This window comes from Mesoplodon bidens, assembly GCF_964165515.1.
Source record: "Mesoplodon bidens genome assembly, chromosome: 2".
Taxonomy (NCBI): Eukaryota; Metazoa; Chordata; class Mammalia; order Artiodactyla; family Ziphiidae; genus Mesoplodon; species Mesoplodon bidens.
Window position 1 is genome coordinate 79,819,238 of NC_138177.1, and position 14,363 is coordinate 79,833,600.

The 14,363-nt window shown below is 40.7% G+C and overlaps 1 protein-coding gene across 9 annotated transcripts in view; it reads right to left on the minus strand.

The window, feature by feature from the left end:
- The window catches only part of PDE4DIP (phosphodiesterase 4D interacting protein), a gene marked incomplete at both ends in the record, with an annotated part of 299,765 nt that overhangs the window by 223,040 nt on the left and 62,362 nt on the right, over positions 1–14,363 (minus strand). For 7 of the 9 annotated variants that reach the window (XM_081219778.1, XM_081219762.1, XM_081219785.1 and 4 more), the window contains one exon: positions 3,821–3,931. The exons of the other annotated variants lie outside the window; for them this stretch is intronic. In XM_081219778.1, the coding sequence (XP_081075904.1) occupies positions 3,821–3,931 (111 nt within the window). The remainder of the gene's footprint in view (positions 1–3,820; positions 3,932–14,363) is intronic. 9 annotated transcript variants of the gene reach the window in all.

Genomic DNA, 14,363 nt, shown 5'->3' on the forward strand with positions numbered 1-14,363 from the left:
GTGGCAAAACACAGTGGATGGTGGTTTTGTGTGCTGTTTGGGGATTGGGTGTTTATCACACAGCAGTGGATTTCACAAATTCCAGGGTTGGGCATATTTCTAGTGGGGGCATGCTCAGCTATCATGAGAAGATGCAGGATTAGATAATCAACAACAACGAGGAAGTCAGCCAAGTTGCCGCCCAGAAATTATTTACCAGAGCAGCTGCTGTTCAGAAATGCTAACAAGCCGGTCTTCCTGGGAGTGGGCCATGCTCAGCTGTAGACCACTTACAGTGTTTTCTCACTTTACTTTGCTCCAGAATCAGGATCTCTGTGTACTGCAACGGTTTCTCACTTTCTTGCTTTATATATTGTCTTCCCCCAAAACTGAACCTACGATTAATATTTTCTATCAAGAGGGGGCAGTGGTACCTAATCATGTAGGTATATGCCCTAGTTGTTTTGTGCTGAGGGTAAGCAGCCTCCTTCTGTGTGTTTAAATATTTACAGAAGCTGAAGCTTAAAGGGTAGTTTAACTTAATCACTCAACCAAAAATAGCCAGTCTCGCAGAACCAACTCTTATGTATAATTTAATATTATTTTATTTCTGAATTCTCTGAGCATCTTGAAAGAGAGAAATCCTTAGCTCCTTTTTTTTTTTTTTTTTTTTTTTTTGGTACGCGGGCCTCTCACTGTTGTGGCCTCTCCCGTTGCGGAGCACAGGCTCTGGACGCGCAGGCTCAGCGGCCATGGCTCACGGGCCCAGCCGCTCCGCGGCGTGTGGGATCTTCCCGGACCGGGCCACGAACCCGTATTCCCTGCATTGGCAGGCGGACTCTCAACCACTGCGCCACCAGGGAAGCCCTACTTTTAGGTTTTTATGTAACTCTTACAACTTCTCTTAAAATTAAACAGCCTTGTAGCTTCCTTTACAATTAAGAATTATGTATATCTACTTTAGTCTCTCCCTCAATCAGCTACATAAAGGAGGACTTGCCACTTGGAAAGAAAAAGACAGAACCCATTCTCCAGTCCTTTTCTCCTGCAGTTTCTCATATTTCCCTTCCCTGTAGTCATTATGGTGAAATGCTTGATTGCCTCTCACTAAGACAGTAACTTTTTACTCTTCAGTACAAATATCTCAACAAAAGTCTGCAGTAGTAAAAATATGTGAAATGATAAATTACTATTTATAATAGAATTTTATTACATATGTTTCACAAATACTGGTTTTCTTTAAGAGAATCCATGCATACAGCACCCAAATTATTGCAGATTCTCACTTAGTTGGGCATGATTTAATGCTTTTACTATATTTAAAGAGTCCCTCCAACACTAAAAAAAAATCAAGCTAAGTTTAGTCACAGAACAGGGCTCTAAATTCTTATCTGAACTACCTGACTTACCATGTGATGCACTGCACATCACTCTCCCTGTCTCTGCCAACATGGCTGCTAATTAATTGTCCTAACCTTGTGGAGCACAAAGGGACTAACATGGATGAACATAAAACACATTCATGGGAATGTCTGAGGGTGAGATTATAGGAACCAAATTGCTTTATCATTTTTAAATATCATAATAACTATTACTAGTACAACTACTACCCTCTCATACATGTAGGATGCTATGAAGTTTACAAAGTGCTTTGATTATGTCTTCTTATTTAATCTTTATGGCTGCTATTTATTCATACTCTCAACAAATAATTTTCAGGGCCTATGGTGCTGTGCATTATTCTTAATGCCAGTTCTACAGGGACTGGAACAGGCTCAGAGATGCTAAGTAACTCGCCCAGGTCTCCAACTGTCCAAGGCTCCTGATCTGTGGTTTTCTAACCCCTTGTCCTTCCATCAAAATGCAACTGCCCTGATTTCTGTCAATCCCTCATCACTAGTATGATAAACTAACTTCAACTATGATGTTAATGATTGATAACGGCTTTATGTGTTCTGCTTCCCAAATAAGGGCATTTTAACCTAAGCTGTCGGTGCTTCCCAAATAATCACAGCCAAACAGGATGAGTAATGTGACAGGCGAATGGAACAAAGGTATGGTGAGAAGCGAAAGGAGGGGACACAGTAGTTTGAGATTCCCCATATTATAGGATGCCTGTAGCTGCCTGACTACTCTGCTCTTAGACCAGGAAGAGACAGGGCCATTTCTACTTCCTGAGTGGGACTAGTGGCAATACGGGAGTCTAACAAACGGTTGTCACCTCTGCATGTGACAATGTCCTGTGGCCCACTTACCCCCACCATACCCCAGCGCAGCTCCTATAATCCTCTCAGTCACACTTCTCCAGGACAGCAACGGTGCCCTCTCACACCCACCCAGAGTGTCCCCTTAGCCAGTGCAGAGCAGAGGGTGATACCAACTGACTCAAGTGGTCATTTGATTCAAGCTAAAACAATCCTTTCCCTCAAATTATCTAAGAAATTGCCCCTTTCTTCCGCCTTGCTTTGGAGACAGTTAATGGGAAAATGTCCCTCCCTCTGCACAGTGAACAGATTCATTCACTATTCCTACTGCGAGGCAAATACTGCACTCACGCTCCCCTTCTCCCTCTCTCTGAGTTACCAACCCTCACTTGGCAATATCCTCCTCGACCCCTGGCAGCTCCACTGAGGCACATTCACTATATAGTCACATAAAAGACAAAAGATGAGTCTGGATCAATTTCAGGTTAAAACAATGGAAATCCAGGAAAGTCAGAAAATAGGGCTAAATCCCTCAGATTTAGCTGTTCATCTTAGTTGAATTTACCAAACAGTGGTTTGGGTCTCAGAGACACCAGTTATTCCTCTGATCTAAAGTATTATCTAGCAGCCTGTAATGCTTCCCAAACTCCTTCTCGACAGGACAGGGCACATATAGATAATGATAATATTGGTATAGTCCTCCAGTGCAAACAGCTGGAGATTTAGAAACTGTCAGAGGCCACCAGCTGCAGGTCGCTCGGCCACTTCAGGTCCTGCTAGCCCAGACACTAAGAAAGCTAAGGAAACCAACATTGTGGCAACCAGTTAGGAAGCTTAATCCTTGTAAACCATAGCCTAATGTCCTCTTACCAAGGTGCTGTCTCATGTCACCCTCAACTCAGCCAATCCCCTCTGTCTTCCTTCCCAGCCCCACTCCCCCATCAATCAAGACAGCCCTTCCCTTTCAGGGAAGCCGCCATTCCCTCTCCCACCCCACCCAAGGCCAACGGCTGTTCATTCCATCAATACCCTTTCTTCATTCTAAGGTGAACTATTCCTAAAGACGAAAATGCCTAAGACCCTGTCCTAAAAGCTCATCTGCATAATCATCTTCAAAAACAAACACGAATTTCTCAAGGAACAGAAATGTCCTCAGCCCCTGCCCTGTTCCTCATGGCATCATCCCCTGCCCCCATGTGCCAGAACTAGAAGGGTCCCTTCTCTAAGCAGAGCATGTGACTTGAAAACTACCAGCTTCAGTCACCTCTGGGGCTTGTTTAAAAATGCAGATTTCTAAGCTCCCCCTCCCTTACTAAATCAGAATCCCCGGGGGGTAAGGCAGTAATCGGCACTTTAAACCAGCCCCCAAGGTGATTGTGCTACACAGTTCCAAACCAGAGGTCGAGAGCCTCTGATTTAATCCAGCTCGCTCTCTTTACAGAGTAGGAAAGTAGGAAACAGGCACAGATGAGGTGAAATGGGCTTGTCCAAGGTCACACTGGCGTTAAGGTGACCAGACCAGGCCGGGAACCCGCCTACCCCACTGATTCGCACTGCACCAGCTAGGAAGAGCTCGGAATCTGGATGTGTCCACCACCAGCCCCTGTCCCCCGCGAGCCGCAGGCCCCCGCACTCACCCTCTTGTAGATGTCCTCCCTGCTGGCCTCATACTTCTGCTGCATGCGCTCCTCCAGGAAGTAGATGCGCAGCTTGAGGCTGAAGTTCTCCTTCTTCAGGTCATTGAGGTGCTGGGACAGAGTGCGATATCCATTAGACATGGTGGGCAACCCATGGGGAGGCGCACATGCCCAGTCGCCGCCTCAGCCCAGGAACGTGGCGCAGCTGCACCGCGGCATGAAGCGAGCCGGCGGCGACGCTGCGAGGTTACGGCGACATGCCCCTGATGGCTGGCGCTCCCTCCCGCACTTGGGCCTGGGCTCGCTGCTCTGGGTGCTGGAGCGCAGCGCGCTTTCCTTTTTTACCTCGGGAGATATTTGCGGAATCCCTGACAGAGGAACATGCTGCGTGAACTCAGACACAAGTGGTGTAACCCGACTCCAAGCTAGGACTCGGCTCTCACCCTCCCTCAGCCTCTCAGGCCCAACTGTAGGCAGTTAACAGTTTCTCAGAAAAGAGAGGGGGCTGACCCTCAGAAGCTTCCAGGAAATGGGGAATGGGAGTAATTCAAGGTGATGGTTGGGTTGCAAGGACACAGAATGACCCACAAAATGGTGACCATGTATCAAATATCCCCCTCTGTCAGGTGCAAATCTTAAAGAACGATTCATCAGAGGGGTTTCTAATTTCCTTGGATGATCCAGAAGCTCACCTCTCATCAGTTCCTTCCCAGTTTTATTCCCTGGACCTTTCCAGCCCTGAGGCAGTTAAAGAAATAGCCTTTATTACCATGCCCCTCCCCCCATACACACCTGAGCCACCTCCAAGAAAGGGCCAACCTTCTAGTTCAGCGGAATCTTTGCAAAATCTGTTTACCAGTTACACAAGCTCCAAGAGGCAGGGTCAAAGTTTCCTCCCTCTAAGGGATGAGGGCGAAAAGAGGGTGGGAGGTGATGGAGGGAGGTGTCAGGCTGGAGCCCAGAGATTTTACCCAGTCACTAGTTCTTAACTCCGGCACCTGCCAAGTGGAGCTAGGCACTCATTACCAGATCCTGCTCCTAAAGCAATTTAAGATCCTTGAATGACAGCTGCAACGTTGGCAGGAAGTATTATTTATACCACACCACACGGGACATTGAAGGTGACTGGGAGACCCGCACAGCACAGATACCAAACACAGGCTCTTGGTTGCAGTAATGCTAGCTTGAAAAAAAATTAATATTAACATCCAAAGTAAAAGAAACGAAAACTTTATACTTAATTCAAGTATAAGGTTCCTCCCCAACCTACCTGCTCTTCATTCTTCTAATTCTTTCTTCACTCTTCATAATAATTCCAATCAACCTCCCTTTTTGTACACAGCAGGTAGTATGTTGGGCATGAGGAATACAAAGGTGAAGACAGTCCCAGCCCTCCAAGAGATAGGTGGCCGTAGAGATGTAGGTGCATATGTTTTACACTATAATCCTCCAGGCCTGTGTTATTCAAACATTTTACATTTCACACTGCAATCCAGTGCATGCACACACACACACACAACTGAAGTAAAAGTTCCCCAAAGTAATGTTAACGATCACTATGTAGGATGCACTCTGATATTTCCTATTCCATTTCTCTTTTTGGGAGTGACCCACTGAATTGATTCCATGACCCACTAATAAGTTTTGTCCTAAAGTTTGAAAAATACTGAATCTGTGGGAACCCAGAAGAAAGAGTGATTCATTCTCATTAGGATGGTGAGAGAAAGAAAGCTTCGACTAGGAGTTGCACTTGCACTTTGCCTTGAAAGACAGAAAAAATTTGAGTGAATAAAGTGGCCTCAGGAGGGAATAATTAGAACTGAGCATTCTCTCAAATAGAGCTAGATTATAAGTAGGCAACACATTTCTTACCTAGACCACGGGTAACTTAAGACAAAATATTCCTCATTTTTAAAAAAATGCACACATTTAAAATGCATTTAGCTAATTTCATTAAATCTGTGCTCTTAGAATAAATGAATTTCACCTAGGCTTAATTAGAGACAGTGAGGAAGAGAAAAGTCTAAGACTCAAGAAGATCCTTTTCTGGTCCCAGCTTTGTTACTAAATAGACATATGACCTTGGGAGTACACTTCTCTAGAGGCCTAACTGTCCTCATTAATAAAATGAAGTGGTTGGAAATGGTGATTTTATGGTCCTTTCCTGGTCTAAGCTCCTAGAGGAATAACCTGGTTATTATTACCTCCATTTTGCACAGGGGGAACCAGGTGCCAGATTCTAGATTAGTGTTTAATCATGCTTTTGATGTCTACTTGGATTCTTTCATTATGTAAGATAATTTAATAGAAGCTTTATGGAAAGTAAAATTGCATATGAATGCAGGTGCTCTTATCCAACCTATATATTTCTTTCTTCACATTAAGCCTATTTTCTCTGATTCCCTGTGATCCCTTGTTCTTTTCCTATCTCTCTAGCCTCTTCCCTGTGTGTGTTTTTTTTTTTTTTCTTTTTTTCCTGGCTCTTTAAAGCTACTACTTAAATGATAATTAGTTGTTAGCCTTCTGATTTTTTTCTCTTCACACTTTCTCCCTTAGAGATTTTATCCAATTTTAGGGCTTTGACTTTTGCCTCCCAAACAGTCCCCAAACCTCCAACTGAGTTGTCTCACCCAAGACCTAACCCTACATAACCAGCTCTTTGCTAAATAGTTCAACTTGAATGTGCCATTCTCACGACAAACCTCATGGCAAAAACTTTTGCAACAGTGTCTATCATGTCTGCCAGAATTCATCTACCTAGTTCTTCTCCTTATTAAAGCTAAGAAAACCCATTATTTTAAAAACACATTTTCAAAACTCAAATCTTATCCTGTCATCTCCTTTACTTAAAACTCCTTCACAGGCATCTCATCACTCAGCATAAAAGAAAAAAAAATCACACCCTCTCAAGACACGCTGCCTCTTTTTTCAAGTCACTTTCTCAAGTTTGAATTCCACCCAAATGAAGCTTTCCCTGCTATGCCACACTGGAAAAACTTTTTCCTCTTGAGCTCCTAAGGCAAATACTAACGTTTGGCAACTGCTCATATGCTGCCTTATGGTAATGCTTTTCTGTTGTCCTGCAGGGTTATTTACACATTTTAGAGCTTTTAACTTTTTCATGTGTCTACCTCTCCAACTAGTCTGTAAGCTGCCCAAGGGTCAATGACTTATATGTCTCTCTATATTCCTTCAGCTCCCACAATTGCCAAGAAGACCTCTCCAGTTAATTCTTCCCACTGTGCAGTATACAATCACCTCAGTCAGACTAGAGTGTTTTGAGGGCTGGCAAGGCATATTTTGTGTCTTTGTATTCTCATTGCAGAATATTTAGGACGCACTCCCTAAATATTTGTTAAATTAATGAATAGATAATTATTGCATATATATTTCATTTTTTTGCTGATTTGATCTGTTAAATATGGGCTAGCTTGCTTATGTTAGGTTGGCCAAAAAGTTTGTTCGGCGAAGATCTTACGAAAAAACCCAAACAAACTTTTTGGCCAACCCAATATTATTCTCATAACTTTCCAATGATATAGAAAAGTTTGTTTTAATGGCTCCAAAGAAACTACATCTGCTAGAATGATGACTAGAAAAATAATGTTTTGTTCACTTAAATTTCTAAGTTTATGTGCCCATCTTGACTTTTCTCCTGAACTCCAATCTACACCTAACTTCCTAGTAGAAATCTCTGCTTGAATATAGATAGTTCATGCTCATGATATATAAAAGTGAATTCCTAATTTTTCCCAGCACGTATGTTCCTTCTTCTTTGGACCCCATTTCAGTTTGTAACCACCAATATTTGCAGTTGTTTGGGCCAAAACCTTTGAATTATTCTTGACCCTTCTTTCTCATGCACATCATCTCATCTGTCTGTAAATCTGTCTATCAAGATTTCTATTTTCAACACATATAGAGAAGCTAACTACCACCACTGCCACTCGTACTTTGCCACTCTGGCCCAAGATACTGTGATCTCTCCTCTGAGTTATTTGAATAGCCCCTTAACTGTTCTCCCCACTCCCACCCTTGCTCCCCTATAGTCGATTCTTAGCATGGCAGCCATATCACTATGAGGGTTACAAAATGTCAGATTGCTTCTCTGCTGGAAACCCCCAATGGCTTCCCATCTAATTGAGAGTGAAAGGCTAAGTCAGTCATTTTGTTAGCCCATAAGTCCCAAGGCCCTGCATAATCTGGAGCCTCTCCCCTACCCTCTCTTCTACTTTTTTCCTACTACTCTTCCCCTGTGTACTCTGCCCCGGCCACACTGTTTCTCTTTGCTGTTTCTCAAAAACACCAAGCACCCTCCCTCCTCAAGGCCTTTCAGCTTACTGATCCTTCTCAATAGTATGCTCTTTCTTTAGTTATCTGCATTCTCTTCCTCACCCTCTTCAAGTCTTTGATCAAATGTCACTTCCTCTATGAGGTGACCACCCTATTTAAAACTGTTACTCACCCTATGCCTCACCCCAGCCCTCCATGTCTCCCTTCATTATTTTTTTTAATCCCATAGCACTATCACCTTCTAAAATATTATGTTTACTTATTTATTTTGTTTCTTGTCTGTCTCTCCCTACTAGCATGTGAACTCCATGAGAAAGCCAGGATATGGGCCTATTTTGTTCACTGCTATATCATCTGTACACAGAATGGTGCCTGGCACATAGTAGGTGCTCAAGAAATATTTAATAAAAGAATGGATGAATAGCTGACTTTGACTTCATTGGATTTAACCCTAATAGAATTCAATCTGTATACAAGATTATGCAGATCTTGTAGGAGGAAGAGCATATCTAAAGGTAATTTTATGAGTAAATTAATTCTAACAGACTAATTTTAATGCACATTGCAGAATCTGAACTATGTACAAGAGTTCTGAATAAATGGGGAATAATATATGATAAATAACAATCAAAGGGCAGTATGAACTGTACAAATAGTAAAAACTACAGAAATTAGGAAAGAGAGGCTACCAGAGAAGGTTCCAGAGAGAAGTGACATTTTTGCTCCTTAAAGGATGAATCACGTTTGTATAGGCTGGAGGGAGAATACAAGGCAATCTAGGCAGGTAAAACATAAGCAAAGGTACAGAGGACCAAGTGGACTGAAACAAAGGGCATGTGCTGTCCTGTAGTGGGTAAACAGAGAGGACAGGAAGTGAAGAACCATTTTAGAAAGATCTTGAAAGTCAGGATGAGGAGCCTGAGTTTGTTCCTTTAGCAGATTCTGGTTCTCAGTTTGAACAAAGGGTGAGGAACTACTTACTACTTACTTTATTCGCTTATTGCTTATGTTTTGTTTTATTTGTTTGTGTTTTGTAGCTTTAGCAAACAAAACCACACACACCTGTGCTGCTCACTAGACCTCCTAAATCAGGGCCTCTCAGAACTTTGGATAAGTTCTGCACTGCTTAGGAAATAAACACTGCAGGTTCTTGAGCAAGGGGCAGTGCTTCTATCTTTGTTCTTCCTTTTTAATGTAGTATATAGAAAATCTTTACTCTTCTCTGAAAATATTTTTTCCAAACATTAACAGTTCTCCCCTGCTCCTTCCTTAATTTCTTCTTCCCACCGCTTCTTAATGTATTAGTCCAGACTGGAAACAAGACTTTAATAAGAACTCAATCAATGCCAACAATAGTAGGAGATTACAACCCAGCTGTTGTATGTCATGCCCCATTAACATAACCGACTGTCAAGTCAGCCTTTAAAAAAAACTCAGCCTCAATTTGCTTAATCATATTCAGACCCCCCAGATAGTTCTTACAATGGAAATGCTTGAAAACATATTAATCTCTTACCAATCCCTCTCCTAAACATACAGTTCCACACCACTAAAAATGATTAATCATCTTAATTGACACATTCTTTTCAAATATAATGAAACTTTTGCAACTTAACTCCACTAATTTGATATCTGTGATAATTCATAATTTTACATTTCATGAAAATAAAAATATTCTTAAATAACTTAATATGGTAAGCAGAGGAACAGGAGAATAGTGTTTTAAGCAACACTTGACATTTTACTATCCACTTACAAATTGGCAATAAATATTATCACTATTATACGTATTTATCTAGGTGGGATAGCACAGAATTGTGGAAAAGGCAATAGCTTTTGAACCAAGGAGACCTGGGTTCAAATCTCAGCTCTGCTATTTTCTAATTGTGTGACTTTCGGAAAAATACTTAATAGTAATTAACTGTAGGAAAGGAGTCAGGAGGTCGGATTGGGGTAGGCTATTAAGAGTGTTGCAATTGCATCTGTAATGTGAACTTTTATTTTTCAATATGAGGCAAATAGAGCGAAAATAATATGTGTTAAAATTTAGATATTGGGGGGACTTCCCTGGCCGTCCAGTGGTTAAGACTTTGCCTTCCAATGCAGGGGGTATGGGCTCAATTTCTGGTCAGAGAGCTAAGATCCCACATGCCTTGTGGCCAAAAAACCAAAAGAACATAAAACAGAAGCAATATTGTAACAAATTCAATAAGGACTTTAAAAAAATGGTCCAAATCAAAAAAACTTTTTAAAAAATTTAGATATTGGATACATGGACAAGTGTTTTATTGTTCTTTGTATGTTCTTGTCTGTGAAATAGTTTATTATTTTAAAAAAACTATTTTAAATGGAATGAAACTAGGAATTACAGGAAGGCAGCTTTCAATTAAATATAAGAATAAATTCTCTAGTAGAGTTGGATGTAATGAACTTATTGCCACACTCCATCCATACATTCATACATCAAATATTTACTTAGCACTTACATTATGAGAGATAGTAAATTTCCTGCCACAAAAAGGAATCAACTGAAACTAAAGAACCACTTGTCAGGGATATTGTTAACAATCTTCACACATCCACTAGGAGTTAGTTCTGGAGAACTTTTAAGGTCTTTAGCCATCCTGAGATTCTATGTTTGAAACATATTTTCTCATAGAAACGATATTACCAAAGACAGCACCAATGAGAGAGCTGTCACTTTTTGAAAGATCTCAGAGCACCCCACTAGCTCTCTTATGGTAGAGCCCTAAAAGGTAGTGGGAGTCTACCTGTTCAGACTGAGTGCTCTGGTTGCCTTGCGCAGGAAGAGGAAGAGGAGATAAGTGAGAATAAAGCACATGTTATTCCAAGACAAAAGCAGCAACAAGGACTGGGGACCTAAGGATGACCCTCAACAGACTTTGCTAACTGTTACATTTTCAAAACAGACCTGTGGGAAAGTCACACCAATGGCTAGAGAGTGCTTCCTGCTCTTTAGCACCCAGGAACCCTACTTGTTTTGGATTAGACGGCAGAGATAGACACGAAGGGATGGGGCAAGGAGAAGGAGGAGGATGGCTTGTTTCACATATAAATATTTTATTTGTAATACATCTATGTGTCTGGGAGTCCCTATGCTTTTCTGATAAAATCTAACTTGGAGAAATACAAAAGTTTAATTACTGGCTCTTTTGAATGACTTTGACTTGTATTACAAAATTAATTAGATATAATTACACTATCTTCACAACAACAATCACTTGTATAGGATTTGACAATATACAAAGCACTTCCATATATGTATTATTTCATTGTATCTTCATTACAACACTGTGAAGTAAGTGGATTGGATATTATTATCCCCATTTTATACTCCAGGAAAGTAAGACATCAGGAAGTTAGCCGATTTGCTTAGCTAGAAAGTGGAGGAGCACAGACTACAGCTTCCAGCAGTCTGACCCATACTTCCTACTCATCAGGGCCTTAATCTGACACTAAGTGACCCCTGTGAACCTAGGGTTCCTCTGTGACTAATAAGGTACTTCCAATTCTACCTCAGATCCCTGCATCTTTTCAAAAAGTATCCTTCATTATAAATAATACTGCTTGTGACCTCAGAGGATCTGACCACCTGAACCTATATAAAACATAGTTTTCTCCATTTTCAAGGTGACTAAACCAAAGTTAGTCCTCAAAAGATTAAACATAGGGTTACTATATGACCTAGCAATTCCACTCCTAGGTATACACCCAAGAGAAGTGATACATATGTCCACACAAAACAGAAGCATCATTCGCATAGTCAAAAAGCAGAAACATCCCACATATCCAAAAACAGAAGTTTGAATGCCAAAGTTTAGCATATCCATATAATGGAATACTACTCAGTCATAAAAAGGAATGAAGTATTGACACATGCTACAACACGAATGAACCTTGAAAACATTATATAATGTGAAATAAGCCAGGCACAAAAAGTCATATATTACATGATTCTATTTATATGAAATTTTCAGACTAGGCAAATCCATAGGGAAATTAGATGAGTGGTTTCCAGGGCCTGGGGGAAGAGGGAACAGGAAATGACTACTAATGGGTATGATGGGTTTCTGGGGGGTGATGAAAATGTCCTGGAACTAGATAGTAGTAATTGTTGCACAACTCATTGAATATACAAAAAATATGGAATTGTACACTTTAAAAGGGTGAATTTTATGGAATGTAAATTACATTTCAAAAAAGCTGTTATTTAAAAAAGAAGAAAGAAACTAAAGCTGTGAGAAGTAACATGTCCAGTCCTTTGCCTTTTACAAAGGATTTTTTTATGATAAAGATTCAAGTTCAATTCAATTCAATTCAGTTAAAAGCAAATGGTTTAGAACTGACCATTTCTAAATGTATATTAATCCTATTTAGATTATGGGGCCCTAACATAAAGGCTAGATAAAGTATACTTTAAGTGGCCCTCAATATTAAATACTCATGGATTACTATGTTCTATCAAAAGTTAAAGTTTTGTTACAATCCTTAAATAAAACAGAAAGAAAACATGATCCACCCTATATTTTGACAGGAAAAACATACTCCTTAGGCTGCCCTGAAGAATATGCATAACTTCTGCAGAACATTCTAATAAGGAAAATGTCAGTCGAAGTCAATCAACTTGGCCTTCCACTCATCAACCTTTCACTTCCACACAGGGTTTCTGTCCAGTGTTCCATAAGTCAGCTGTTGATGCCTGCCTCAGAAAGCAGACTGAGAACTCTACAAACATCTGGCTTTTTTTCTTTTGGGTTGCACAATAAACAAATCTTTCTTCTGAAACTCTATTTCTGAAATTTCAACATAATCCCTGAAGTTTTAGTCTTTTAAATGCTAAAATATTAACAATATCATTCCATTTTTTCCCCTTAAACTCAAAAGCATACTGATACCCATCCTCTACACAGTCTTTTCTTGAAATACATGGCCTGATGGCAAGACAGCTAACAACAGAGCTATTATATCAGGTCAATAAATAAACCCTGTCTTAGGCAGCATCATTGTGTAGATAAATGGCAGGGGTTCCAGTGATGTTCCTGCTGCCTTCCCCCACCATAGATACACACCCACACCACCCACAATGATTCTGGAATAACAGGGTGTTGTCATCATCATATTGGAGCACTACGAACTATATAAAAACAAAACAAAACAAATAACAACTTCCCTGGTTACCAAAAATAAATGGCCCAGCCAGAAATAGCACTGTCAGAGACAGTTAAATGAGTTCCATGGCAAACAACAGTTGAGCTGCACTGATGCTGGGAGCTCCCAAGGATTCCTAGGCTCCAAACTAGATTCTCCCACAGTTTGGCTTGACCAACAAGAGCAGGACTTGGTGTTGTTTCTTTACAACTGGTTCGACCCTGGAAGATTATTTGCTGAGCTTTTAGTATTCAGAGGGAACGTGTCAATTTACGGCCTCACCTATTTTTCTAGATTTTCATTAATTCTTTCTCCATCCTTCTCTAGGAAAGAAGGTGATTTCAAAGTCACAATTAGGACTTTGTCTAGGCATAAGAGCTGAGTTCACAGTGATACCATGAATAACCATGGCAGTAACAATAAGGCTTTGACCGAGAGGAGCAGGTGGTAGGGGGACATAAAACCAGCTTGAACCCCATTCTATACTCTAGTGCTCCAGCCATGACAAAAAGCCTCCTGTTGATGAACTTGCTCTCTGCTGTCTCCAGGACTTTTCATGGGTAGCAGTGTCAGCCTGGAAAGTCATTCCCCTTCAATTTCCATTCAGCTCTGACTTCACTATCTCCAACTAGCCTGTACGGATTTGAATTAGATATTACCTACTAAAGGAAGCCCATCTGACCCTAAAGTCTGGGTAAGGGTCCCTCCTGAGTGCCTCCACAGCACTGTAATGATTACATTCTGCTGTAATTGGCTAATCTGTAAACTCCATGAGGGCAGGAACCACGTTTGCCTATCCATTATTGTATGTGCAGTGCTTAAGACATTATGTTGTATACAGTAAGCACTTTAGAAATATTTGTTGAATGATTAGATAAATAAAAGGAGTGCACACGATTAAAAATGCAGATAATACCAAAACTTATAAAGAAGGTAAAAATCATGGCTAATCCTATCACCCAGACCTAATCACTTTAAATATTTTGGTGTATATCCTTCCAGACATTTCTAGTTTTTCTCCCTCAAAAATGAGATCTTATAAATACTATGATATCGCTTATATGTGGAATCTAAAAAATAC